Raw genomic sequence first — 27,917 nt, forward strand, 5'->3', positions numbered from 1 at the left:
CATATTTTAACGTCCATGATTATGAATTGTCAATTGTCAACAACTCTGTAACTGGACGACATACATTAATCTTGGAGTGACTCTAACTCGGGACCTTATGATTGAATGGCACCGACGTTAACCATTTTTAGTTAACTTATTATTGTTTGTATTCATTTCTTTACAGGCCGGCGGGCATAAAGTCCTGTGACTATTCATAGCCACTGCCCTCTTGATCTTGCTATTGATTTGATTTACCATATATTACCAAAGCCCAAATGCTCATCTATAATACATTCATACAAGTGTTAATATCACATCTGCCTGTCTTACGAATTGACTCATCCTTTGTTAGATGATGGCATTTATTAATAATAACGAATTAAAAGAAGGCCGCTACTGATTTTCTTTCTGGGCTTTGACTTGAAAATGACATCGAATATTAGAAGGGAATACATAATTCGCCCAATGCCAACATTTTAAATTACTTCATTTTGAAGAGATTGGATGGTTTTCTTTGCTCTTTACATCAGCACGATGGTGTCCCTTTGACCGATTCAGAGTACACAACAGAAGTAAGTATTATAAGTATGTCACTGTATAGTGCTACCATTTCATACAAGTCTTTTAAAGCTAACGTTTTAACCAATCGAATCCAAACTGAATCTAAATAGGATGTTACTGAAGAACTTTCAGATCTACCAGAGTCATGTATTAATTACCTTCTACTGGTTAAATAACCATGTGCTGGTATAATTAAACTAACGACCTTCAATGCAGTAATGATGATTATCATTACGTTATCATCTCCCAGATAGTTATCTGAATACTGTTTGAACTAAACAAATATTGGGTTCGTTGTATGAACTTGTTGAATTGTGTAGCTAATTAAGCTTCTGTGTATGAAATAGCTGTATTACTTGTTAGGGATACTTTTTTTTTGCTATTTCTAATCTAACAGATTGATAGGTGAATGAACAAAGGCGTATAGCATTTGAAAACTATCCTAAGCAGAAAAATATATCCCATTATAAATAAAATATTAATTAGTAACATTTACAACCGTTTACAACACCACCATCAATGAGTTCAGTTATATTAACAAGTGGGTCATAGATATTACTCCCATCATATACAATAGTACTGTGATTGGCTCATATGCAATAACATGACTGATAGGAATCAATCATAGCTTCAGCCTGGATTATCAGTTATTCTTGTAACCTTCGCTTACTGATTCAAATCACTTTCTCAACCCTATTTTCTGTGTTTTTCAGCAAAATGAAGCAGAAAAAATTGTATTATTAACGTTTCAGATCATATTTGGAATACATTTGTTTTCGTTATTTTCTTAGAGGATATTATTTTTGGACGCTCCGTTCGACACAAGGCTTTGAAGAAATATGTATTTGCAAACAGAAACTGAAAAAGAGGAATTGAATAGAGTATGAACTACAAGTATAAAGAATTGCAAACGTGTACTAATATTTAGGAAGAAACAATAATAACCACTGTCCACAAACATAAGTGACAGTTTAATGGAATGTCGATGTACATTCATAATGGCAGTAGGCGAACTGTGAATCGAAGGCAAACTCTGCAATGCTATGCACTAGGCTGTATGTACTTCAGAGCATATCTTCGTATAAATATTTAAAATACAACTAATATAACGAATCTTACAAGGTAATTGTTTTCCATACTGTAATTTGTAATTTCATATTTCAGGTGGAAATATTCCGAACATATTGGAGGTAGGCTTAATTAAAGTATATAATGTACCTTCTTGAAATGACAATTTCCGTTACCTTCTTGATTCTCAACGGAATGAACGATATCCACGCTTAACGTGAATCACAGACGTTGCATATGCTACGTATTTTGGACTTGAGTTCTATATTAAGCTATGTCTGACAATGCTCACATGTCTTTGACACTGACATGAACTGAATATTTTAAGATAGAAGCAATTATTGCCCCGGTTCATGATCACTAGTAGTATTTTAGTGGAACCTCACCTATACAGTGAATGGGAGTTAAGCCCTGCAACGATATACACTAGACTATATGGACGACCAAATGAACTTCAGAACACATCCCTATGTAAATATTTATCACAAAATTATAATTAGGAAGCATACAATGTGAATTATTTTCCACACGGTAATTTGTAATGTGTCTCATAAATCTTATTTCAGGTGAAAATATTCCGATAATGTTGGGGATAGGCTTCAATTGTTCCCTATGTTTTTCTGTCACGAAGTGTTCTGTCTCGTTTAGTATTAATCAAATGCAAATGATTAACCTGGAAATTAAATAACTGAGAATGCAATAGCACAAGAACGTAACATATTTAGAAACTCGGTGATTGATTGCTTAGCGATGTTAAGTGACGAATATATGTTATTATCCACAGGCAATCAGAATGGCAAAAAACCGTACGGCATCGGAAGGGACGTGATGCACCGATACTATATAAACGATGCTAGCAGGAAAGTGTCAAACGCACTGTTAATAGCCTTGCTCATGTCATGTTTAATTCAATCATATAAATGTTGTTCTATTTCAGTATAGAAAAACTAGTGAATTAACTATAATATATAAAATAATGATATCAATAAAAGTAAGAGTTAAGTACAAAATTATATAAGATATAACATTCCACGAAAATCAATTATTTCAATAAATTACGCTGTCATTGTTGTATTAGTACATTTTCAGCTCTTTTGTCTTCACCCCGTGTGGCGTAACCCAGACAGTTAGATTTATTTTATCTAACTGACTCTAACTTTGTTATCATCAATTGCCACGTATAACTGTATTGATTATTTGAGACACTTTCAAAACACAGGGAAGAATCTAAAACCATGGTTTATCAATACGCGAAACTTCTTGTGTCCGACACTGTTGTTGCGTGAAGATTAAAGAGTAATTTGTTAATGCGATTCTCTTTTCTGCGTTTCGTTGTACAAACATTGATGTTATTGTCTTTTAGTCACATGAATGGAAGGTGGAACAATTCCAAAACTTTAATTTTATATAAAATCCTACTTGAGTAGTCAACGCTGAAGCTAAGAACTGTATCTTCTGGGATTTTTCTTTCTAAAAAAGCATTAAAATATTCCTCGGTTTCTCGGATAATAGGTATGACATTAGTGTTCTGTTTTAGTCATGTTGCTGATAACTTGATTTTTGAGATCGTAATCTACCATATTACATAGAATGTACATACTATAAATACTTTTCATTGTCCTTAAGTAATTTTAAACAAGAAAAAAACACTGTTGACTGCAATCTGTGAACGCCTCCCCCATTGTGTTTAGCTTATATGTTCCCCGTGGTGGTTATTTCTTACCTGAAACTTAAATACTGTTATTATATTCACAAGGAAACATTTTTCAAAATCAAGTATTTCTGGTTTATTTTATTTGTCACCATCATTTATGTTTTCGACGATTGACTAAGTCACTATTTTTAAATTGTCAAAACGTGTAAAGAAATAATCGTGTCTCGTCGTTTATGAAAGTTTCTGTTCATGTATATTTTGCCACGAATTCCGTGTCTTTGTTTTGCATTTTACCTTAGAGGAATTTAAAATTAATACATTATTATTCCAATGTTAAAAACCTTAGTGGCTCAAAGAGGGATTCGCTTTTTGTATTAAAAAGTGCTCGTAATTTGTTACAAAAATGTTGAAACAAAATGTGATTGTTCTTGAAAAATATAAATAGTAAAACTAAACTTTGAAATATTGAACTACTGATGTTTGTGACCTTGTGTTACTGTTTCTGCTGTTTTGATTTTAGAATATCTGATTTTAGGTATGTTATGTTAATTGTACACAGTGGAATTGTATGCACAAAACGTAAACATCTTAGTCTGCATGGCTTAACATTAACATTCAAGTTGCTAATTTTCTTAAAGATTGCACTAATGTCAGATTACCGGTTGTAGACACTTTAGCACACCACAAGAGTGTACTGCTCAAGATTCTTATCTGATAAAAAACAATGAGATCTAGTTATTTCTAAAATCAGATTTTGTAGATTCTTAGAATATTAAGTGTAAACATTAACAAATTATTATCGAAGTTATTGATTTATCAGCAAAGAAATAAAATCTCACTGATATCCCATAACTGATACCAGCAAAAAAAAAAATCAATTTCCTATTGTAATATTGCTGGATGGTTTTAACATACTTTCCAATAGGTTGGCTATGTGAATAATGACATAAATATGCACGAACAAATGTGTACGTTTTATATATTTGATAATGCTTAAATAAATTGTAAGAATAAGAATGGCTTGCATTCAACTTGTTTTTTTGTTTTGTAAATGCAACATCATTTCATATTACTACATAAAAGCTTAATATGCCAAATTGTAGGTTTGAAAATCCCCTTTTAATACTTCTTTGGCAGCTGTAGGAGTGTCTATTCACATTTGGTTTGCATGTAAAAGTCTTCTTGGTGTAATAAATAAGCAAGGTGGTGTTCTCTGGACTTTGGTTCCTTTTAATTGACATTATTTCCCCTTTAAAGTAATGTGATGTTTTGAAAAACGCGCATAAAAATGTAACATTTCTACGCGCGTAACATTTCTATGCATTGTTTGACCATATTAAAATCTCAATTGTGGACAGAGTTACTAACTATCAGACGTTCGATGATACGAGGTGATAAACTGAACAATATTGTTTGAAATATTTATTATCGACCATGATTCAGCATTGTTACCTCAAGCCTGGATCTTTAGGTTAGTAACATTGGGTATACACATTAATCTCAAATTAACCTAATGTATAGACATATGCTGATTTGTTTGGCTCTACAAACGTCATTATACCCCACACAAATCCAATGCTTTGCCCAGAAGTATATAATATTTTGTGAATGAGATTATCATACCAAGGGGTCGGCCTCTTCTCCACACTACTAAATGTCCTTGCTACTCCACGTGTAGTCTCAAATATGACGTCAGTCCCTTTCCCTTGACTACTACCCTTCATCGGTACGTTAATATTGAGTAAATTGCTGTTCCACGTTGGAACAACGTTTCTGGCAACTGTGAACCGGACACCTATAATATGGATGGAATATAAGTGTTAAAAGCGAACTTCTAGACTGGTTTCCATACACCAGGTAAAGACTGTCTTTGTGTACCGTTACCCTCCTATATCGCCATCTCCTTCCCTTAATATAATACTTCTTATCCAAACATCATCTATCACAATTGTCAAAACGTATGCTCAATGAGAAAAAATACGTAAGAGTATTGATCTCGTTTTACCTGTGAAATGGAACATTTTAAGGAAGAAACAATAATAACCACGGTCCACGAACCCTAGTGGTTTGATATAATTTCAATGTACATTCACAACGAGGTAACGGAACGTGAAAAGACATTCGTTGTATGGTGGCTCTAATCAGAGGCTAAAATTTAGAGGCGAGAAACATGCACATTAACAACGATATCAACATATAATCTGGCAACATAAGTTAGTCTCTCATCCATACAATGAATAGAAGTCAAACCCTGCATTGATATACACTAGGCTATATGAACAATCAAAGCACATTTACTTGTAAATATTATCCGACAAGTATACCAGGGAAGCTTGCAATATCACTAGCTTGTTATACAGTAGATAGTATCGGTAACTAAAGAGACTAAAAGTTAAACAAAGTACTTTCATGTCAACGCACTGGAAATGTCCACTGTATGACTCATATTGTTCCATATGAATGAAATACGTAACCATGTATTACCTTTAACCAAGCTCTTACATAATGATCAAATGGAAAGCTGTTTCTGTGACATATTCTGCATTTTAGGAAGCTCACACTTGTAGTCTGCCATCACATATGTATAACATGAATCAGTTTGTAGGCTTGTACATCTGAAAGGTTTGCCAAGATCCTTCGCACATGTACATTTTATTTTCTATTAGATCGTTGATCACTGGCTTTGATTGGATCGTTGCTTCTATAACGAAACTTGAAACATAATATAGTGCATTAATTCACCTATCCTTCTCCCGATCATTATGGCATGTAATTAAATTTAAAGAGTGTTTACCTGCAATCATTACATAGCAACTGGTGGGGTGGTGGGGGTGGGTGGGATCGGTCTGAAATGGTTAACTGGTTAAGCTTGTTACAGGTTATCATAACGCAATCTGCGCCTCGGTTTGTGGATTTACACAAGTTATTAAGCTACATTACAATAGGCTTCATTAGGTTTAACCAAAAAGGATAACAAAATATCACAAACTATCAGACACGAGGCATGTACCTCTGATTTCTTCACGTCGAGTCACTTCCTATACCATCTTCTATCACACAGAAAACAAACTATATCACAAACTACCTTTTAGTTGCTATTTGAGGTACCAGTTGCAGTCTGAGGTAATAAAAGCAAGTTTGGTAGTATAATCTTGGTGTACATTATGTACCGTCTTCCATTGGTGTTTTTTTTTTTATATTCTGTCAGCTTTTATTGTTTTATGGGCAATGCTTTTATGGCAATCTACAGTAATAAAATCATTGATCGCGTGTTGCTGTGTTTGTTTAAAATGTTCACATTTATTAACTGAATATATATTGCAGAAAACGCTGATCACCAATCATTAGAAAGCTTTGCAGCCAACAAGAATACATGTCAGGATTTGTTCTACACTCTTTGAATTTCATTTTAAACTACACACTGAAACATTCGCGAACTTTGAGCTACATTTTATGAGATGGTTAGGACGAATTTGAACTTTGAATATGTGACTGAAACAAAATAAATTGACATCACAGATTCAGTGCTGGGAATTACTAACGACTTGACATGTTACCCCTTGCGGTTAGTGTTATAGACTGTTATAGTTCTTGTTTTTCGTTCCGCACTTAGCATACTCCACCTAAAGTCTCTTTACACTGTAAACTAGCTGTATTGCTCAAAAGTATAATGTAATCAAAGATAGTCTGGTCATTTTATCGATTAATCATTGTTAAAGCTGCTGATTTTGACATATACAACTACCATATACAACTACAATGAAGAGTGAATGTTCAGCTGGCATTTACCAGCTAGCCAAGTAGATGATTAAGCGGGCTAGTAATCCCACTATTGTAGCGAAAATGCGCACTACAATAACATTATGGTCATTGCCCCGAAAGATTCATTAACGCCCAGGGGTTATCGAACACTCAGAAGGGGGGTAAAGGTACTTAAAGTAGTGTCTTGTAATCATGTTATTTGTGTTTACCGTTAGTCCCTTTACAACACTGGTGCAGTAAGATGATCGAGTACGATGGGAATAAAGATCCACAAATGTAAACACTTGAAAACATAATTGAACGTTATATGTCTGGCTGTTCAATAAAAATTGTGGAAGTAAATTTGAACTAGCGAACAAGATGTAATAAATCACGAACCGTGCAAACTTTTACAATTTTACAACACTTTTATATCACACATAATCACAGGTATCTGTACTAACCGACTATAAAAATACTGCGAGTAAGAACCGGCTGTATTTTATGATCCCATTTCGAAATTGTGCAATAGACAATAGCTGGTAATTTACCAATATTTTATTGTATCGGCAACGTTTAATGGGACAAATAAGTCAAAAGATGTAAATTAGACGCGTTAGACTGAATGGGTTGACGGAGGATATTGACTGGATTTTTAATAGTTTAGATCAATGTACACCACAACCTACTGACTGCTAAGTGCTAACATCAGTCTCAGAATATCTCAAAACGAATTCCTTACTTTAAAATGAAATAGCAAGTGTTAGCTCAGCAATTGTATTGCATGTGAAATTTTATTGCAATAAACAATAACAGTTTTGTGTATTATTATAAGTCGGAAGAAATCATCGTTAAATATGTAACTTGATTCTTCCTTTCTTTGTTCTTTCACTAGTTCGTAACTTGGTGCGGTAAGAAAGTAAATCATAGAGTCGTGCAAGTCAAAATTGTGGTTCAAGAGTATCGCAATAATAAAACAAATAACAGATTGTGATCGCCATTTATGAATCGCTGTATTATGTTATGGCATGGAGGAGTACACCCGAATTAAATCAACTTAATACACATGGTTCTATCTGAAGGTGGTTTGACCTTTATTATACAAGTAAGATTTATGAAATGCGTTATAAGGTTTATGATCCGTTTGACCACGCAACTCTATTGAAGAAACGTTATCAATACTGTATTAGTGGTGTTAGCTTAGAGTGAATTAAGAGCCTTTTGTCCAATAGTAAGCAGTTTGTATCTTATAATGGAGTCCATTCTGAATCATAAAGCCTAACATTTGTGATTTCCGAGGGATACACCTTGTGACCTTTACTTTTTATGGTGTATGTCAATGACATTTCTTATGTTTCAAATGTCTGCACCTTTTTTTTTTGCACACGGATCTATAATTTTTTTTGTTTCCTTCACTCAATCTGCTGAAATTAACAGAACTAATCCATGTTCAGGATGCTGTGTTGCTCACCGCAAAACGATATAGCTCCCACGTATTTTAACACTTCCATCTCGTTTCACTGTGACACACATGACCATAATAAAAGGCAGTCTAGATGTTTCCGCTTATAACGGTTTACCTTGTTTTTAAGCTTACGTATACTGCATCCTCTGCATGGAATGCGCTTCCCAATGGAACCCGAATTTGCAACTCAGTCATGTTTTAAGAACAAGTACATTAAGAATTACATGTATACATTCATCATTAGCTACCACAAAGAGGATTGAGTCTGGGACGTTTTGGGAGGGAGGTTCACATGGAAGTCGACGGTCAGTGTGCTTTTTGAACACTTTTAGAGGCAAACTGCAGAAATGTTTTCATTTTTTTTATACAAAATGCATCCTCGATGCATCATGTTTGACAAATCTATTTTCGATTTAATATCAAATTGTTTTTTCAAAGAAGTCAATGGTTGTAAAATTCAAAAAGTAGACTTTAAAAGTATACATTGCAGAAAACCTACCTGTAAATCTCAAAAAGGTCATTATAATCACCAGAAAGGGGTGCAAATGGGTGTAACTTTTGGTTATTTTTTAAATAAATATGGAGTGGAAGAAAGTGGACATAGGTACTTATTAACATCAAGGCCCAAGTCATGTTTATATTTTTCAAAATTTATTCAGTTTTTATGGACATATGGGTAATTAACTAGAAAAACAAACTAGTTATCCGATGAATGCAACATGATATATCTGTATCATGTCTATCTTGCATATCATAATAATCCATGTGGTAACAATGGTTACTAAGTTAATAATATGCATACTATTGATTAGAGGTGATCGCTGTAACGTTCTGGTGTGTTCCGGTTTTTTTCAAGTTATTACATGTGAGGGAAGGTGGCGAAATCCATATTCATGAACTCTCCCCTTAGCAACTAGTTTGACCTGTGACCCGACAATTTGCGTAGCACAGTGGACTGTATTGTTTATCTGTACTGTCACTCACTAGAACAATGGCTTGTATTGTTTTGGTGTACAGCATCCCTTCCGTTCTAGCTATCGTGAGCGTTGTTTCTACACACACGCCGTCAAACCACTGTAGCAATATCACGTTATCAAGCAATCAACCATTTCTACATATATCTATTTTGTTTTATCTATCACATTCGGGATGTGAGAAGCTGTAAAGGTAAATATAAATATTCACTTTGATCACCCAATATCAATTTTAAGTTAAGAAGTGGTTCATTCACGTGAAATATAGCCAAATTGTGGTCCTCACGTGTGCTTGTTAGTCAAGTATTGGCAACGTTACTTTCCTTGTTGCATACTCACTGTGTAATAGTCCTGTAGGCTAATCGTAAACGATCGCTTACGAAGAGTGTACGTATTATGTCTAATTATACTTAAATGATTGTTTTCTAAATCACACTCAATTTATTTAGTAGATGCTGCAAATGTTACGTTTATAATACCGTATTTACGCTATTTCTTGTAGCCTAGGTCTAAAGTATATACAGTGTGAGCCTGTTTGTAAATGCCTTACACTGTGTATGTGGTAATAACGTGCTAGGTCGTTGTGTAAGAGCGCCACCTATTAAGATGGCGGCCCCCATGTATCGTTAGATTTATGTACATTATATATTATATTCAAGATGGCTGCGCCCATGTACCGTTAAGTGTATTGGTTCACCATATACATATTGTGCTGAATATTGCATTGAATATTGTATCCTAAATAATGCAACGATGTCATAGTATGACCTATATGAATATCTCGGAGGCTATTTAGCTGCATTTTTCAGTTAAGGTTAGTATGCCGTACCTCAAAGTAAATTAACTTGCAGTTTATGGTCATGAGTTTTAGTTTATGAATCGTTGTATCAGTCGAGGGTAAATCGAAATGGATAGGTACGATGTCATATAAAATTGTGTTAATTTGTTTTTAGAATGCAATTGTGGTTGTTTAGAGGCAGACGTACCATAACTTAAATGTTACCTCCACTACTTGTTTAATCCTAAAGTGTTATTTTATGAATCGTTTAAGGTTTGATGCATGAGTTAAATACCTGTGTCATGGCCATTTATTATTCATGTTGTGTCATAGACCTATATATTATGCAAGAAGGTATTTTGTCTTATTAACCGTTGATTACTGAGGTTTCATTTATGGATTTATACTTATGATTTCTTTTCATATTTTTATTAACAGTTTCAGAGCTTTACGCATCCGTCCGGTGGGTTGTACCACCGTCCTCTCTTTATCCTCTTCTATATTTTACTGGCTCTTACACCCAGTAAAGGCTAAGAAACCCCTAATAAATTGGAGCAAAACTATCCGTCTGTTTTTGATTCTTCTTTCGTGAATGCTCTCGTACGGCATCACATACAGATAGGAGTAATATCTAAGATTGTTTTTCTTCAGCCAATGTGCGTACTTTGTACAAAACGTATAATTCGTCATCATCACAGAAGCACTAAGCGGCTTCCGTAGAGTTCTATTAAGATTACAGATATTCTTGGTAATATTTATTTCGTCAACCACAATGCTTTCTATCTGATTTGCCATAGTATGTTCAATTCTCTACAGTGTTTAAATTGAAAAATCAACTCATTTGAATATTTAAAAATATAAGCATTAAGATATCCTTCGTTGCTGTTCGTCGTCCACCTTATTAAATGTATTGATTTAATTATGTCCCTTGCCATTAAAATACAATGTCTTACGGTTATAAGGTACCGCATCCACTACAGTTTGGGTATTTATCTCATCGTGACGGAAAATTGTAATCTGTTATATTAGAAAATTGTCGAGGTGCAAGGCAAAACTAAACTTGGAAGTTTGAAAGAGAAGTTATGTTTGTTAATTGGATTCCAAGCATGAATAGTCCTAACAAAGACACTGTTTCACTTGATTCTAGTAATTCACTACGTATTAATGACGTGACTCTGATACATGAAGGAATTTATCAGTGTATATACGATCATCATAATGTAACAAACTATTTATTGGAGATTAAACGTTGGTGAAATTGTTTAGAATACTTGCTAGGAAAATACGTTACTTATTTGATGTATTTGTAATTTTTGTAGTAACTGTTCAATTACATCACAATTGACCGATTAAAATATAACATAACTCAGTTGCCTCAGCAGCAGATTACCTTTCTAATGACACCCATTTATACGAGTAGTGCTTTTATGCATTAACTTAAGTTGTTGGAGTCAATTTGCCTATAAAGAGGGCATTAAGGTTTTTCCGGGTATAATTCATGTCTTCAGGCAATGTCATTTTACATTGTTTCCACCACAAAAGAAAAAAAAATAAATGAAAATAAATGGAACGGAGAGGGAACATACATCGAAGACATAGAAGACACCGAAACATTAAATGTGCAGTATGTCCTCTTATTACCTGGCATAACGTTACCCGTTTCTAGTAGCCAAGTTGCTTAAAGTTTTAGAGGATTGTATTATTATATTAGCTCAAGTTAGTTCCACCTCTAGAAAACATGGCTTGACGTTCCCGGTATAGCCAACGCGGTCAGAATATTTACACATCTAAGAAACAACAACTAGAGATTACAATCTGCGTTATCACAAAGCCAAGCTATGTAATTCAAATTACTTTTAGTTGTCTTAAACTCCACATAAACAAGATTGTGTTTGAGGGTTGCATGGGTTTACGACTATGGCAAGCCATGTGGGACAAACACCGCATAATATATCCACGTATTAATTGCAATTTATACGTGTATTAATTCGAATGACGACACGAAGCTGCTTCGATTTGGGCTTTTAAAGTGATATCGATAGCCCGCCACTGAAAACATTTATCGCGGATGTATGTACACAGCAAAAGCGGAAATATGTTTTCGTGAGTATTCGAATTAATCCGTGCATATATTGGATTTAATCCCCACATGTATTCGAATTAATTCGCGGATATATTTGATTTAATACGTGTATATATTCGAATTAATACGTGTATATATTCGAATTAATGCGCGGATATATTCAAGACTTATGATTGGCTAATAATATATACGCGTATATATATATATATATATATATATATATATTCAAATTAATACGCGTATATATTCGTATTAATACGCGGATATATTATGCGGTGTTTGTCCCACATGGCTTGCCATATACGACAGCACAAAACAATGTGTATCAATTTCAACATAATTTAGCCTAGTGTAGACATACGAACGTCGGGTTTTCATCGCAACCCGCGCCCACCGTTTGTTAGACAGACAAAATGTCATCAAATATAACCATTCCTATAGTGTTTTGATTTGCAAGCTGCATACCGCTTATTAAACTTGGTTGTTTTTGTGTTACAGACAGGAACAATAGGAGGCTTATATTGGCCTTATTCCCTAGTGCAAAATCACTAGATCTGGCATTCACATTCCAGTGAAAGAACATGTCAGCAAAGTAAACATATACATGTAGTAATATTGTTATGCTATTTACATGTTGACACGGATGCCGTGTCTCGAATTAACTTCCAGAAGTAAACTACAAATGGGTCTTCTGATGAGTTTGGTCTTTGTATAACTCTTGCGCTATCTTGAATCATGTTTCGCGGATATTTTAAGAACTCAACTGTGCGTAATTCTAGCGTTCCTGAAAATAAATCATTGCTAGAATTTGTACGTTTCACCAACCCGGCATTTAACAGTGTTGGCGGAGGCAGTGATCTATGTTAGTTCCAAATCATTAAAATGAAGGGCTACCTTACAATGTTTTTGTTTGTTTATTATCGGTTATATAGTCATAACCTATAATGTTAACAATTGAATCTCAAATTTCCGATATGGACTGTATTAGCAAACAAACTGGGATGAATGGTCGACAGCAAGTCACGTACGCCATATTCCGTAGCGCTTAGCATTCAGTGTTACAATTTATAAAGACGTCGACTTTTTTGTGACTGCATGAACACTGTTCATTGTTGGAACTTCTTTTATTCAAAGGATGCCGATTAATTTCGAATGTAATAAATCCTTCATTGTAAAGGTTAGTCAATATATTGCTGAAACATATCCCACAGTGTTTTCAATGAGATTATTTTAGACTCCTTAACTATACCCATTGTCTAGGTCTGACAAACTTGTTACGATTTAAACCGAAAGGTCATACTCATTCAATGGATTCGGTTCAATGAACGATTGTTTGCAACAAACAAATAAACATAAATCAGATAAGGAAACGTTGAGGACATATATCTGTTGGCTTTTTGATTAATTTTGGATTTTATTCGATTGAACTAGATACAATAGCATGATAAATGCATATCGCGATATTACTCAAACGTATTGTTTATTCTATTTTGTCAACATTAATCGTACACAATATCAACTAATAATAGCAAATGTTTAGAAATGTAAGGTAAACATCATTTTGCAAAAGAGTGGTGTAATTGACCCCAAAAAAAATATTTATATTGCTGGGGTCAGTAATGTCTTCCTTTTTATGTGTATAAATGAAGCAATGATTTCAACAACTTTGTATACACAAAAACCATGACCAGTGAATTGCCTACATCTGACAATGAATCAAAGAAAACATTCACAGAAAATATAAACTTCGCATTAAAAACACTCCCTTGGGTTGCAACTTTTCGCTGATCTTATAGGTCTTCTATCTTATAGGTCTTGCTAAGCTTGTGTCTTGCATGTGGTCAATATTGTGGTTTTTGAGAACAACGAAACTTCTTCATTCGAAAGCAATAATTCATAAATCTCCACCCTGCCCCTCCACAACACAACAGTGACGAAAAAGGTATATTCACTGAAATTCCGAAAGTTAACCTTATCCTATCGTGTCAGTCCGCAGGTATCTCTTGTGTAAACAAAAACTCATATAAATCAGATACAAGTTCTAGTGGTCTGATAAAATAAATCCCTTTTATCGATAGTAGGTATATTACAAGTATACTCAGTGGTCGAGTATTAGCTTCATGCGGAAGGTTTCGTTTTCTGCTCTAGTGCATTTATAATACCACTTGTATTTTAGGTAGTGTTAGATTTGGTTCCTTGGTTACATTAAGACAATTGGTCATCATCCAATATCAAGTTGGTTAATATCACCCAGAAATCGCGTTGACGCCGAAAGAAAAAGCTTTCGTTATTTAAAAAAAAAATAACGCAATGTGCAAATAAAATTCCCCGCTTGCCAAACTGTGTATCTAGCATTTCTGTTTGTCAAATGGGGGCGAGCTTTGCAAATAAAACGTATAAAATAGAACACTTCCATATTTCCATGCACAAAGGTATCCTTCACACAGTTCGGTGATGACATTTCATGAGAATGGGAAACCTTAGGTCAAAGCTTAAAACATTAGAGGTGGATTCATCAGATGAACAAGACATTGGATATGAAGAACCGTCAATATCATCATCTGCTCAAGCTGCTCAAGCTTCTGTGACGTCATCGCAGTCAACTGAAAGACCCACGTTTGTCGTTAGAACTGATAACGTGACGTCAACAATTACATGGGAGCAAGGTTTGTTTCATGTATTGCTGCAATCTAATAACCATGGCCTGTTATGTGAGAATTACTGTGATTTCTTTGCTATAAACTATTATTATGTGATCGCCTTTTCTTTTATTCAGCCTTGTTTCTTAAATACTTCCACAACATTAGAACATTCATTCATATATAAACGACAATATTTGATAACCCTTGATTAGAAAGAATAAAACAGAAACTAAATCAGAATTGAAATAAAATAAAAGGGGACATTACAAGTTATTCTTCTGAATGATAAGATTAACTTCTCGTTTTTACTGAACTCTTAGTTTAGTATATATTCAACAACTGTAACATCTCCAAATATTCCGAAGTTTGCATTGTTCGTAAACATCAAGGTTACCTTCACACGTATTTTCAAACACCGGAAGAGTTGTGTTTTGCTACTCGCAAATGATCTAGTAAGCACAAAGGTCTTATATTTGGTTGCACTTCTAATGGAAAAGTTACGTTTTCCACCTTCTCGATAGACTCGCATAAGGATTTGGATGAGCCTCAGAACTTTAAGACATATACTATTTTTATATTTATTTCTGCAAGCATGTACATATATAACGTCATCAAAAGTAAATTTCACACGTAAAATCGAATTTTATATTCCTTCACAGACAAAACGGCTTATTTAGTAAATGCCTTGAAAAGGCAATATAGAACACAATACGACGCTATCCAACCAATACCGTACATTAAGGAGAGACTATATTGTGTAGATAAGGTATTTTTAGAAGGAGGTACAGAGTTCTATTCAGTTAGGGGAACAACAGATGAAGGTTGCGAATGGGTACGTGTGGATTCTTACAGAGATATCTTCACAGACTCCCGAATTAAATCCAAGCGTCGTATCGTAGAGGCAGAGGCCGGCTATGGCAAGTCAACTGTAACCCTACAGCTTGCATATGATTGGTGCAACGGCGTAGAAGGTTCACCTATGAAAGACGTAGAGATTCTTATTCTTCTCCGGTTAAGGCAGCTTGGAAATATCAAATCTATCTACAAAGCAATCAAACTTTTCTTGTTAGCAGACGAACCGAGAATCAAATCCAGTGATATTAAAAATATCATTGAAAGATGTTCTTCTGTTGAATTACTTCTGGACGGGTATGACGAGTATCCTGATAAGGACAGACGTACAGGAAGTGACGTAGACCGAATCATTACAAATGACCTTTTTGAGCATTTTGACGTATCCTTAACAACCAGATATCCTCCAAAGGACTATGACAGATATAATACTAAGCGAGTGAGATTAGTTGGATTTGACAAGAAAGCACGTGATCAGTACATTCGTAAGGCGGTTGCTGGAGATGACGAAAAGATTGTTGAGGAAATTAAGCGCGCTTTGAAAGCTAACCCGATACTTGACGACTTATGCAAGGTTCCTATCTTCTTTGTTATGTTTGCTCACATGACTCACGAAAAGGAATATTTTCAAACCTTCAAATCGGTTACAGAATTCTTTCGCCACATGATACAGTGTTTCCATAATCACATGAGAAAGAAATCCCTGGATAAGCAAACAAGGAAGCACATGAGTAAGTATGAAATTGAGCATACTGAACTGAGTAATGTAGCGTTTGAGGGCCTCAGTAATGAAAACCAACAACTATCATGGGGTAGGGAAAAACTCGGTAAACGACTTGGTCAAGGTTTTTATGATCACTATGTCTTAGTTGGTATTTTGGTTGAGGAAGAAGTAGCTGACGTCACAAATGAAATGACTCCAGCTAATAAACACATACAGACGAAGACCGAAGCAAGGTTCTATCACAAGCTGTTCTGTGAATATTTTGCATCTTTTGCATTAGTAGTTAAAGTTGCTGCTGCTAGAAATGCAACTAAGGTGAAGAAAATTCTTGATAAAATAGATCCATTCGATCTTCAATACCTCTATCGATTCAGCTGTGGGATTGACGCTAAAGTGGGGAGCAAGATAATAGAATACTTGAAGGGAAGAAAAGACGGTGATAAGTTTGCCATACTCTGCATCCTGGAACAAGCTGGAGAGATAGATGATGACATCAAGAAAAGTGTCAGAGAGATCTGCTCGAAGTTGTTTCTTTTCTCCAATTGGGACGGAAAGCTGCTCCAAAGATCTTCTATTCAGCTGTTGGATATTGCATCTAAATGTGATGTAAGTGAGACTTTCTTTATCTATCCATTACATTAGCTATTTATTACTTCTTCCCTCTAAAAGATAGCGATATCAATGGGTGTGTCTAGTTTGCTTTAGCTCAAATTAAAACGAATGGAACATGTTCAATAATAGACAACACCTCTAATATTTATTCGACTTTTCTAGTTATTCGGTAGCTAGTGTTAAAACTGTGGATATTCCATTAATCGGACCCATCCACAATGTGATTTCGTTATAATAATTATATTCGATACCACCACTTTTTTCCTTAAAAATGAACGCCCAGCTTAAGATCATTACTGTGAAACAAATTTGACCATCATGTTATGCAGCTATCCCTCAATTTGAAATAAAAAAAGAGTGAAAATAGAAGACTAATAGATTGTAAAGCCGAATAAACTATGTAAACCTTTGAAAGATATTACGAGTACACATGTATTTCCATTTAAGTTGCATCTTTAATAGTTACATTAAATATCATAGAATGGGTTTATCTGATATAATCTCAACCCTTACATGTACAACGTCATACTTGAAAAGGCGCCGAGAATCAGATTCGTATCGGATCCCCTGCTCTAGATCAAATTCACAATGCAGTTGTACTGAGGGTCTGATACCGAGATACTTCTCCGTCGACAGGCAGTAGATCAAGAGCTCGAGGTCACGAAAGTCAGCATGAGGGCTCGAGGTTTAATGTGACCCAGGATCAATTACGTAACGACCTATTTGCTTCGAGTGAGAAAAAAATATAACATTTGAAGTGAAGGCATACACAACCATAGTAGCTGTAAACTCTTCGCCTAAATCATGTATTACGCTGTCTATGTTTAACTATTTTACAATGTTGTCGTTTATTATAAATTATTGTCGATATATAATAGTTAATATGTGTTCAATTTCACATCGACATGTTACAATTCCATATGAACATGTCGAAATAATACAATATGTCACTACGTCAATCAACATGTCAAATTCATCATAAGCATGACATGTTCATGTTCAAACCTGTTTCATAAGTTAAACCCTATTTAGCATATTGACTGGGAGTTGGTAATAACAATAACACATTGATCAATACTTTGGAAAGAAATCCACGCATCCAGCTAACAAAAAAAAAACACATTAGTCTTTGAACAAATGTTGGGTAGAAGGGGTACACTGAAACAAAAATGTGTGGGTCTTCAAGGCCGTAGCCTGATTAGAATCCCAAGGGGCACATTATGTATATATCGTCAAAATGTAACATAGTGATGCTTTGAAGTTCGTTTCTGCCAAGAATCTTTTCTAACAATGTTTTAGTGGGTGGGTCATTTCCCAAAAGGGACCAATCATGACACTATCCAAGGGAGCGCCACCATCGTAGCGTAGCAAGAAATGCTTTGTCAAAAAATCACCAGATTGCCGGATAATAGCACTTCCCAGTCCTTGTGACTTACATCTAAACATTCTTTATTTCAAGATTTCAAGTTTTAGAAAATACACTTCAAAAGAATAGGTTAACTAGGAAACAAAATTTGTAAAACCACTTTGTACGGGAAAAATAGGACTCTACGTTACTTTATTAGCTCTGTTTTATACGGAATGCCATATGTTTAAAAAATGTCCAATACAATAAAAGCATATCTAAAATAATATCAGCCTGTTCAAATTTAAATAAACATGACGAAACTAATATAACTATGTCCATAATAATATAAGAGTGTCGAAAGATTATATTAACATGTCCAATATATTAAGAGTGTCGAAAAGTAACACAAGCGGGTAAAATTTAACTTCAATTTTGAAGTGAACATTTTGGCGCTTTTAGTTACTTTATGTTGCAAAATATCCAAAGTTATATATACATGTCCAAATTAATATGACCATGTCCAAAATAATAGGAAAATCTCGAGTGATACTGCGCTCTTCAACTTTGAACAGTGAACATTTAGGCGTTTGAAGTTACGCCATGTGTATTAAATATCGAACTTTATATTGTCATGTCGAAAACAAATTCAGCTTATAAATGACCTCTTTGGAGTTACTCTGTATCAACTGACACCATAGTTATCACTGTGACATTATAATGTTGCATTATTTTTCAGTTTTGTAAAACAAATAATCCATAATAGGCCGTGAGCCGAAGTAGGAGAAGTGATCTGAAAACTAAACTTCGTTTCAAAGTCACGGGGTCTACATCAAACCCATTCTATTTTATTAGCAATATGTATTATTTTCCAAAATCAGTTGTTCACAAGCGTCAATGTTGCACATTAATATTTTTATGTCAAAATGGCTGCAATTTCCCCATACATATCCTGCACAAAATAGAATAGGCCACAAATACCATAAAATGGACCAGAAAGAGAATCTGCCTTCTTGTTGAGGTCCCGCCGGCTATTTTGAACATATGTAAGATGATAATTTGTTTTGTGGGGAGGGGGGTCTACCTAATGTCATAAAGCACTAAAAATAGAATAGAGGGTGCTGTCCATATCAGTATATCAGAGCATTGCATACTGCAATGCAAAAAATTATACTTAAAATCACTTCGCGATGCTTTTCATTGTAATGATATGGAAATCTGTTATAAATTCTGATCATGTGCCCAGCATCATTCTCCCCAGCCCAATCATATGCACTGCAAATCCCATGCCTATGTTTGGTAGCTGGACATGGATATATTAAATGGTGCTTGAAATCTTACCCCTCTCCAAAATTTCAGAGATTGAAACCCCTCTTGAATTGAAAATATTGAGGCAAAGTTAAGGGATTGGGAAGGTGTGGGAAAGGGTGAGGTGGTGTAAGGAGGGGATATGTATAAATCTAGTTTATAAATGAGGAAAACATATGGGAGTGCGGCTCCAATGTAAACCGTTAAGTGTTATGTAGAGAAGGCAAGAAACGTGTGTTAGTTTCAGTTCTTAATTATATTCATATTGCAAAAGATCTTTTTCATAATTTTTTTTGAAGCATTTCTATTACAGTTACCTTATAAAAAGCCAATACCTTATGAATAAAGAAGTGTAACTAAAAACAAGCATTTAGCATATTTGGTCAACGGCATATAAACAATGTCAGTATTCTAGTCATTGTTACACGTTTTGAACAAGACATTCGACTTGCACTGAGTGAGGACATTATGTGGTACAATGATAATTATTTTTATAACCATTCAGAGAGTCAACTGAGTTTGAGATTCCTTGGAAAACAAGATTTTCAAATCTAACACCCCTTTTGACCAAAAGAGTCCCAGTTTCACACCGTACATAAAGTCTTAACAAATTTAACGTTGCCTGGTTTACATCTGTGCATGCAGAAAATGTGTTATAACATTCTGGTCTAAACTTAAGTACTTTTAGGCATTTTACCTTACCCTTACCATGAAAAGAACTAACACCGTCACACCCTGTAAAAACATGGGCACCAATCAATGCAGAACAGATATCTGTTCCTATGTTATTAGCTACTTGCGCTACATCAATAATGCGCTTCTTATTTCCTACTCCTGTACTGAAAAACAATCTTGTAGACAGGGTACTGCACATTGCAACAGCTATAATCATTACACAGCTAGTACATAAGTATCTGGGCTCTTAATGATAATATTGTTACACTTCGTAACACTAGATGCATAAGATCAATGGAGAAAAATCCTGGTATCAGCCGCTTCATGGTTACATTGAAGGGCAGGAAAAGGTTTACCCTCAACTCCTGACTCTGTTGAACAAACTTGATGACAATCTTGATCATGAGCAATGAAAATCACCACACCATGCAGGTCCATATCACCAGAAGCCCACTTCTGAAAAACATATTTCACCAATGACTCTTTGTTTGTGCTTGTACTTAGAAATTTCTTCCATTGCTTGGGTACACTCTGATCATCTGAATATATTCAAAAAATCTCTGTACCATCAACACCCCTTTTCTTCCTGTCAGCATTTTTGTTATGCTTGTATTCAGATAGCGATCGGTCACGAAGAGAACATACATTGCATTGTTACTTCTGGCTAGGTTGAAGAGAATATCAAGAACATGTCTAGCTAACATACCAAATGTTGCAGGTGGGTTTTTCAATTGTTGAAGGAGTGCCATACCATCAACAAACCATTTAGCTTCCATAGGAGGCCTTTCTGCATACAAAGATGTATCAGCCTTCTCTTCAGGAAATTGCATCATGTTTGCTTTGTTGGTCTTTACCAAACTTCCTTCACAAGTAGAAATAGATAAAGGAAAGATACCTAAGGAGTAACTTAACATTTCCTTAATATCAACTTGACGCGAACTGCCAATCAGGAGCAGTCTTGCAAAATGATTACGGTCTGATTTCAAAACATTTTCTTTACCCTTCTGATTTGATTTCACCTTTTTTACAATTAATGTCAAATATTTAGCATTATATTTACTCAGTGTAGCAAACACATCTTTGTCACCCTGTTGCAATCTCTCTTTGCAGTAGGCTTGCACAGCAATTTCACCAGCTTCTTGAGCTGAAAGTAGGTATTCACAAACATCATCAGTGACAACAACACCCAAGGAAATATTAACAAGTTGATGCTGATCAGGTTCAAATGGGTTGATCATACCTTCAACTATAGCCATTACCAAGTTGGTGTGCACTTCGTTATTGCAGATTCTTGTCCAATCAAGGTCCTTCTTCCTTGAGTGTAAAAACTTCCTGCCATTGTCTGACACTCCTTGGTGATGGCTCTCCCATGGCTCGATAAATGCAGCGATGGACCGCACTTCTGTTCAGGGTAAAGCCAATCAAACCACCCTTTGTTTTTGTGTCCTTGTTGCATGTCTGATCACAAGCAATCTGGCTAAATCCAAACTGATCCTTTTACACATTAAATTCTCCAGCAGACAGATTTTCATGTACATCAGGATAACTTTCAGGGAGATTTTCCATTTCCGGCCAGTAGGCAGGAAGGTACCGTGAGTAATGAACTTTATCACATGCAAAGAAACATGGTAGCATTGAGCGTGCAGTCGACAAATGTAGCTCCGAATTGCCCTCCCTGGTAGCACAGAGGAACAGCAGCAGAGGTTGAACCATTTCCAGATATGAACTCCAGAAGGCAAACGTTGGATAAACACCCCTGTGACTGCTTATGAACCGCTGAAATTGCTGTTGAAGCATCTTCAGTTCATCCATTCTTACAAAATCTAAGATGGTATTAGATAGATAACTTTCATGTAAGTCAGCCAAACCATCTTGATTTCTTCTCTTTGTTGGTCATTTAGTGTGTCCAGGAAAGCAAGCCAACGCAACCTGGATAAAGCATCTGCTGCTTACTTATGGGTCCGCACTGACCTGTTGTAGTGATGATCATTTAAAACTCCGTTGATAGAGCCCTGGGCAACGATATTTGACTCAATAAGTATATCTCTCAGACTGGCACCACCAATGCGACTTCCAATGCAGGCTAAGTATGCCATTGGCACATGAAATTCTCCAAGTCTCATGACGATGCGGTTCCTAAAAACCTCACTTGTCCATCGAATTCGCTGCGCTTTGACGTATGCTGCTTCATCCATGACCACTACCACTGTGTGGACAGAACTTTTGTCAGCGATCTTCAAGCTTTCTTGCAACACTGTGTGCAATGTGTCGTATTCTGTAGGACTTGCATTTATCACTGGCAAGTATGTAATTTGAGAAACCACTGGCACCTGTGGACACAACCCAATATTTTAACCAGTCCAAGTGGGTTTACTTGCACCATACTCTGCTTTCAGCAAATTATATGTTAAGTCGATGAGACGTGCCTTATTCTGGAGATTCACATTCTCCCCCACTTCGAGTTGATCACCGCAAGGTCTTGGCCCACGCTTCTTAACACCAAAATATGGCATTAGGTTAGAAGGTGGAGCTTTGATCAAACGCTGCTTTCTGCGTACTACGGAAGTCTTTGTACTCCTGACAGGTCATGCTTTCCTCGCTGCATTGCAATCCCATTGGTGCTGTATGTGCCTTTTCCAGTGAGGGTTTCCTCTCCAAAATCAATATTATCCCAGAAAAAGGTCAAAAATTCACCCGGGACAATAGTAGCTGGGAGTGCATCCGTATGGTCAAGATGTTGTTGAGCTAGGGCTGTGTCATGTTCAAGCACCACAGAATTGGAAAAACATTGACCTAGTCCATTCAACAGTCCTATCAGTTGATCCAGTAATATGGCGAACAGCCATACCAATGGAAAGATACTTTGGTGTCATTTTCTTTCCTTTGAAAGCAAGTTGCATTACATCTTGAGCCACAGAAAGTAATTTATGGTGAACAAAGTCTTCAGCTTTTACTTTGCTAGTGATGACTGGTTCTTCGGAAGCACCAAAGACCCAAGCTAGGAAGTTGTAAAGCTTAGTTGGTATAACACGTTCAGCATTAGCGAAATTTAAAGCAGCTGCTGTTGGTGGCCATTCCATAGGCTCGAAGTGATTCTGTGTGACTGAACTTGTCAAATTCTGGGCAGACATATACAAGTCCCCAATAGATGTTGGTGATGGATTCTTCACAGAGGGTATGGATGTCAGCAGTGTCACTTGTTGAAGATTCCGATGAATTGTCGTCTTCAAATGGAAGATCTTCTACAACATCAGCAGGTGATAAGTTGTCACCGTAAACTAAACAACTTAGATTCTTCCTTGAAGGCCTCAGGAAGACAAGTTGGGGATATGATCCCTAAAGCCGGTGTTGAAAAGAATATGTCCTATAATTTGCATCATCTAGATTTTCAAGTTTTTGACATAACCTTTGAAGATTTGCAACAATTTGGTAAGTCTAAATATTTCCGCATTTTTCACAATTATCTCTTCGACAATATCATGGCAGAAAATTTGGTAGGCTTGTTGGTATTGTTTAATACCAAGCACACCATCCTGCTTCTTTTGTGTAGAAAGGACTTTCACATACAGCTGATAACAAGTCTTTTGGTACTTTGCCTCAAGTGCCACCAGATCTTGATCTCTGATATAAAGCAATAGCTTGTCATCATTCCTGATTTGTGCAGCTGTCTGCAGGGACCCAGCTGTAACCGTCTGGCATTCTACTAGCCTTTCTTTACTGCGCTTCTTCGTTAGAGAGTTAGTTACATAACTGACCTTCTGACATATTACGCATACTGGAGGCATAATGTGGCCACGGTGTAGTGTGTGGACTGATCTCAGCAGCTTTGGGGCATGTCCTTGATCCATTGATTATATTGACAGAGCAGATGAAGATTTATTTAATATGTATTTGTGATACACAAGAGGTATTCTTTACTTCACCTCAAGTAATTAAAAGTTGCCTTCAATTACTTCAATGTTGCGTAGCTGATTGATAGTTTAAAAAGAGATATGAACATTACAATAAATTTCCACATTAATAAAAACAGTGACTGATAATGCTCAAAATAAAATATGCTAACTTATGCTGCATACCATGAGTTTTGTAAAATGATCATTCCACATGAATTTTTTTATATACAATTCAAATTATTTCCTACCTCCTCCTCCCTCCCTATTTACTTTATGCACCTAAATTTTCATTGAAATACATTTAAAGAGCAAAACAGTATGCATGTCTGTTTACTTACGGAACCCATGTTGTCGGTTTTTGGAAAGATATGTTCACACGTGGAAAGGGACTACAAGCAGTTATGTATGTTAAAAGAGCAACGATTTGCATCATTACGGTATCATAAGTTTGTATATAGGCCTATATTCCAACACGTACATAATTGCACTCTATTTGAAGGCAACATATGGACATCGTACCTGATTGATCATTGTGTGAGAAGTCTCCAAAATCTGCAGTATCAACTTGAGCTGGTAAATCCTCTGCAAGACAGAAAATAAAGAAAGATATTTCAACAACAGTTTCGTTGAATTGAGCCTAGGATGACGCTAATATGTATACTTTGTGATTATGACTTACTTGAAGGCCTGTATCTAAGAGACGGGTTGTAACTGTTCAGTTTGTTTAATTCGTATTAGTTCAAAAAATATAAACAAGGCATCTTCAACTAGAAATACAGCATATTTCAAAGACCATACCAAGAAAAAAAAAATATTGCAAAGTCTTACCAGCACCAGCAACCCACTTTGTTCCTGTGACAAATTGTACACAGAACGTACATTCAGCCAACCTTTTTGTTTCAGCAGAGCCTGGGCAATTGAATAACAGTTTAGTTAACGTTAGCTGGAGCTGTGTACATTTTCTTACTGCATAGGCTTAGGCTAGTTGAGAACGAATTGGTTACTGTAACTGTACGAGCTCCAATGACACGGTTTCCAGTCGAATAGAGCATTCATTTTCAATGTAATATATCAAGAATACTTTAATACGGCAAACAACTCACCAACTGATTGTGCAAGTTTCGATTTAGCTCTGGAGATTTTGGGTACGTCGGTAAACTTCATATAACATTGCCGATGATACCCGCACTTTGTTGTGTCCAACGTCAAATTGAGGTCTGCATTGTCAGACAAAACAGTATTGGCAAAATCCCCTAATTCTACACATAAAGCCTTCCATTCCTTTGCACATCTGATTACTTTAGCTTTGGAGATATTGGTAAATGCAGTCATTTTCCCTGAGGCTGTCTTTGAAACGTGGATAATGCATTCTAATTTCATTTTCGTTCGACATGCCGCCTTATCAGTACTTAACGCCATGTTCAAATATTGCCAGATGTTAAAAAGTATAGCGCAAGCCCGTAGACGAGATTGTGATTGGTTACTCGTGACATCATACGCTGTATTTTCGCCGTATATACTCTCTCAAATTTGATAAAAATGGTAACGGTTATTAATAACAACTGCAAAAATGTGTACGTGTGACAACTGGGAACAATCGATAATGGTGATTTTATATTATTTTCATAATTATAATGGCATTTTTTAGTAGTCTTCTCTCTGTTGCAACGAACTTAAACGATTTTGGACTTCGGCCCACGGTCTATAATATGTAAATACAAGACCATCACTTAATATTTTTCTTTTTACATCCCTTCGTAATGTGAGTGGTTTTGCTCTGTCTAAAAGTGTTGAAAATATTCATATATTTTTGCGTAGGCAAAGAAGTGTACTTGCACGTACAACATGAACATGGCTAACAACGTTCTAACTAGTCAAAGTTATCAAACATGCGCATGTCGACAGTGAAAATGAACCGCCATACTGTTTAACTTTTTTAACGGAGAATCGGACACTTCATTACCGTTACCATGCTTGCTGCTTAACAAGAATGAAGTAAGACATTAGCCCATGATTCTAAAGAGTAAGCCTACGCTAGGGGTATCCCACCTTCAATCTTCACTGTTACCTTTTAACTAAATTTCAAGATGGAAAAGTGGAAATAAGTCTTCAAAAGCAGATCAGCCATGCAACTGCGTGTTGGATACAATGATTATTGGTAATTCACTGATATTCACAGCACCGTAGGGCCGGACGACCACTCACCTTAGGAAACAACTGAACTAATATTATCTCGAAAAATAAAATCCTTCACCACCGAAATATCATTAACATATAAACAAATACATTAAGAAGGTAGTGGATTAACTGTACATTGTGTTACATTTCGCTTGATATGCTGTATTTCTTTTCTGAACACCAAAAAAAAAAAAAAAAATCGATATTTGAAACATATGGTGTAACTCCAAACGCCTAAATGTTTATTACAAAGTTGAAGTTAGTAGTTACATCCGACAAATTCATACAATTTTTCGACAGTCTAATATCAATGTGGACATGCTCATATTATTTTTGGACAAACTTATCTTAGTTTCGACATTTTGATATAAATTTGGACATGCTTATATTATTCTGGACATGCCTATATTGTTCTGGACATTTTGCAAAAAATGTCGTGAATTAAAAAGCCTAACTGTTCACTACAAAATTAAAGTCAGCAGTTGCATTCGACATGTTCAGAGGATTTTTCGAACTCTCTCATTTTATTTTGGAAATTCTCATATAATTTGTTGACATAGTTATGGTAGTGTGGAAATGTTATTATAAATTTGGACATGCTTAGGCAATACTACTTTGGACATGCTTTTACTGTTTTGGACCTTTTTGATATATATGGCATTTCGTGGTTTTATTCATTATTTTACACGGGTAATTGAAGATGTAAAAGCAAGCTATGGTATTCTGGTGGTAGCTGTAGCCTATATATGCTGATGGAAACCAAATGGGGAATGTAAGTGTAAATTGATTGTTAGGGTTGTGTTTTCATAATTTGTTAACATGTAAAAAAGGTACCCATTGGGGATGGGGGGCATCATGACCTGAGTGGGTGAGCAGTGTAGTGGACCGGGAGCGCCAACCCCTAGTAAACCTTGGTATATACGTATATTCACAGTGCCCCAATATTCTTGTTAAAACATTGGGGCACTGATATGTGGGCTAACAATGACACTGATAGGCCTACATGAAGCACATAGATGTAATAAATATATTTATGAACCGTAGTGTTACATAAGACTGCTAGACTGTTTTATGCAGGTTAAATCCTAGGCGCTCTCTACGTTAATTGTTATTCTAACAAAACTAATGAATACCAACCAAACGCGCGATCTTGTATATGAATTTCACACAGCAATTTGAGAAGTGCACGTCCGCCTGAGAGGGAATATAGCCCTAAAGTGACCTACTGTGTTGATTTGTTGGGCATTCTATTGAATGCTTGGATGTTGAAGAGAATGAAATAAACTACTGATGGTCTAAAAATCTGGAGGCACTTTAGGAAATAGTGGGTGGAACAAGAAGATTCCGTAGCGAGAGCTGGCAGATGGAAAGGGGAGCACTAT

At 35.7% G+C, this 27,917-nt stretch overlaps 1 protein-coding gene across 5 annotated transcripts in view; it reads left to right on the forward strand.

Annotated features, from left to right (window-relative positions):
• LOC139982680 (uncharacterized) overlaps positions 1–27,917 on the forward strand; it is a 214,111-nt gene that overhangs the window by 174,988 nt on the left and 11,206 nt on the right. Inside the window, exons 1-4 of one of the 5 annotated variants that reach the window (XM_071995720.1) lie at positions 9,164–9,638; positions 10,662–10,971; positions 14,739–15,017; positions 15,608–17,130. In XM_071995720.1, coding sequence (XP_071851821.1) covers positions 14,771–15,017; positions 15,608–17,130 — 1,770 coding nt within the window. In that variant the 5' untranslated portion in view covers positions 9,164–9,638; positions 10,662–10,971; positions 14,739–14,770. Of the gene's footprint in view, positions 1–9,163; positions 10,972–14,738; positions 15,018–15,607; positions 17,131–27,917 lie in introns of those variants that run through there. The other 4 variants (XM_071995721.1, XM_071995719.1, XM_071995724.1 and 1 more) reach the window with 4 other exon arrangements.

Source organism: Apostichopus japonicus, chromosome 16, assembly GCF_037975245.1.
Source record: "Apostichopus japonicus isolate 1M-3 chromosome 16, ASM3797524v1, whole genome shotgun sequence".
In the NCBI taxonomy this organism is placed as follows: domain Eukaryota; kingdom Metazoa; phylum Echinodermata; class Holothuroidea; order Aspidochirotida; family Stichopodidae; genus Apostichopus; species Apostichopus japonicus.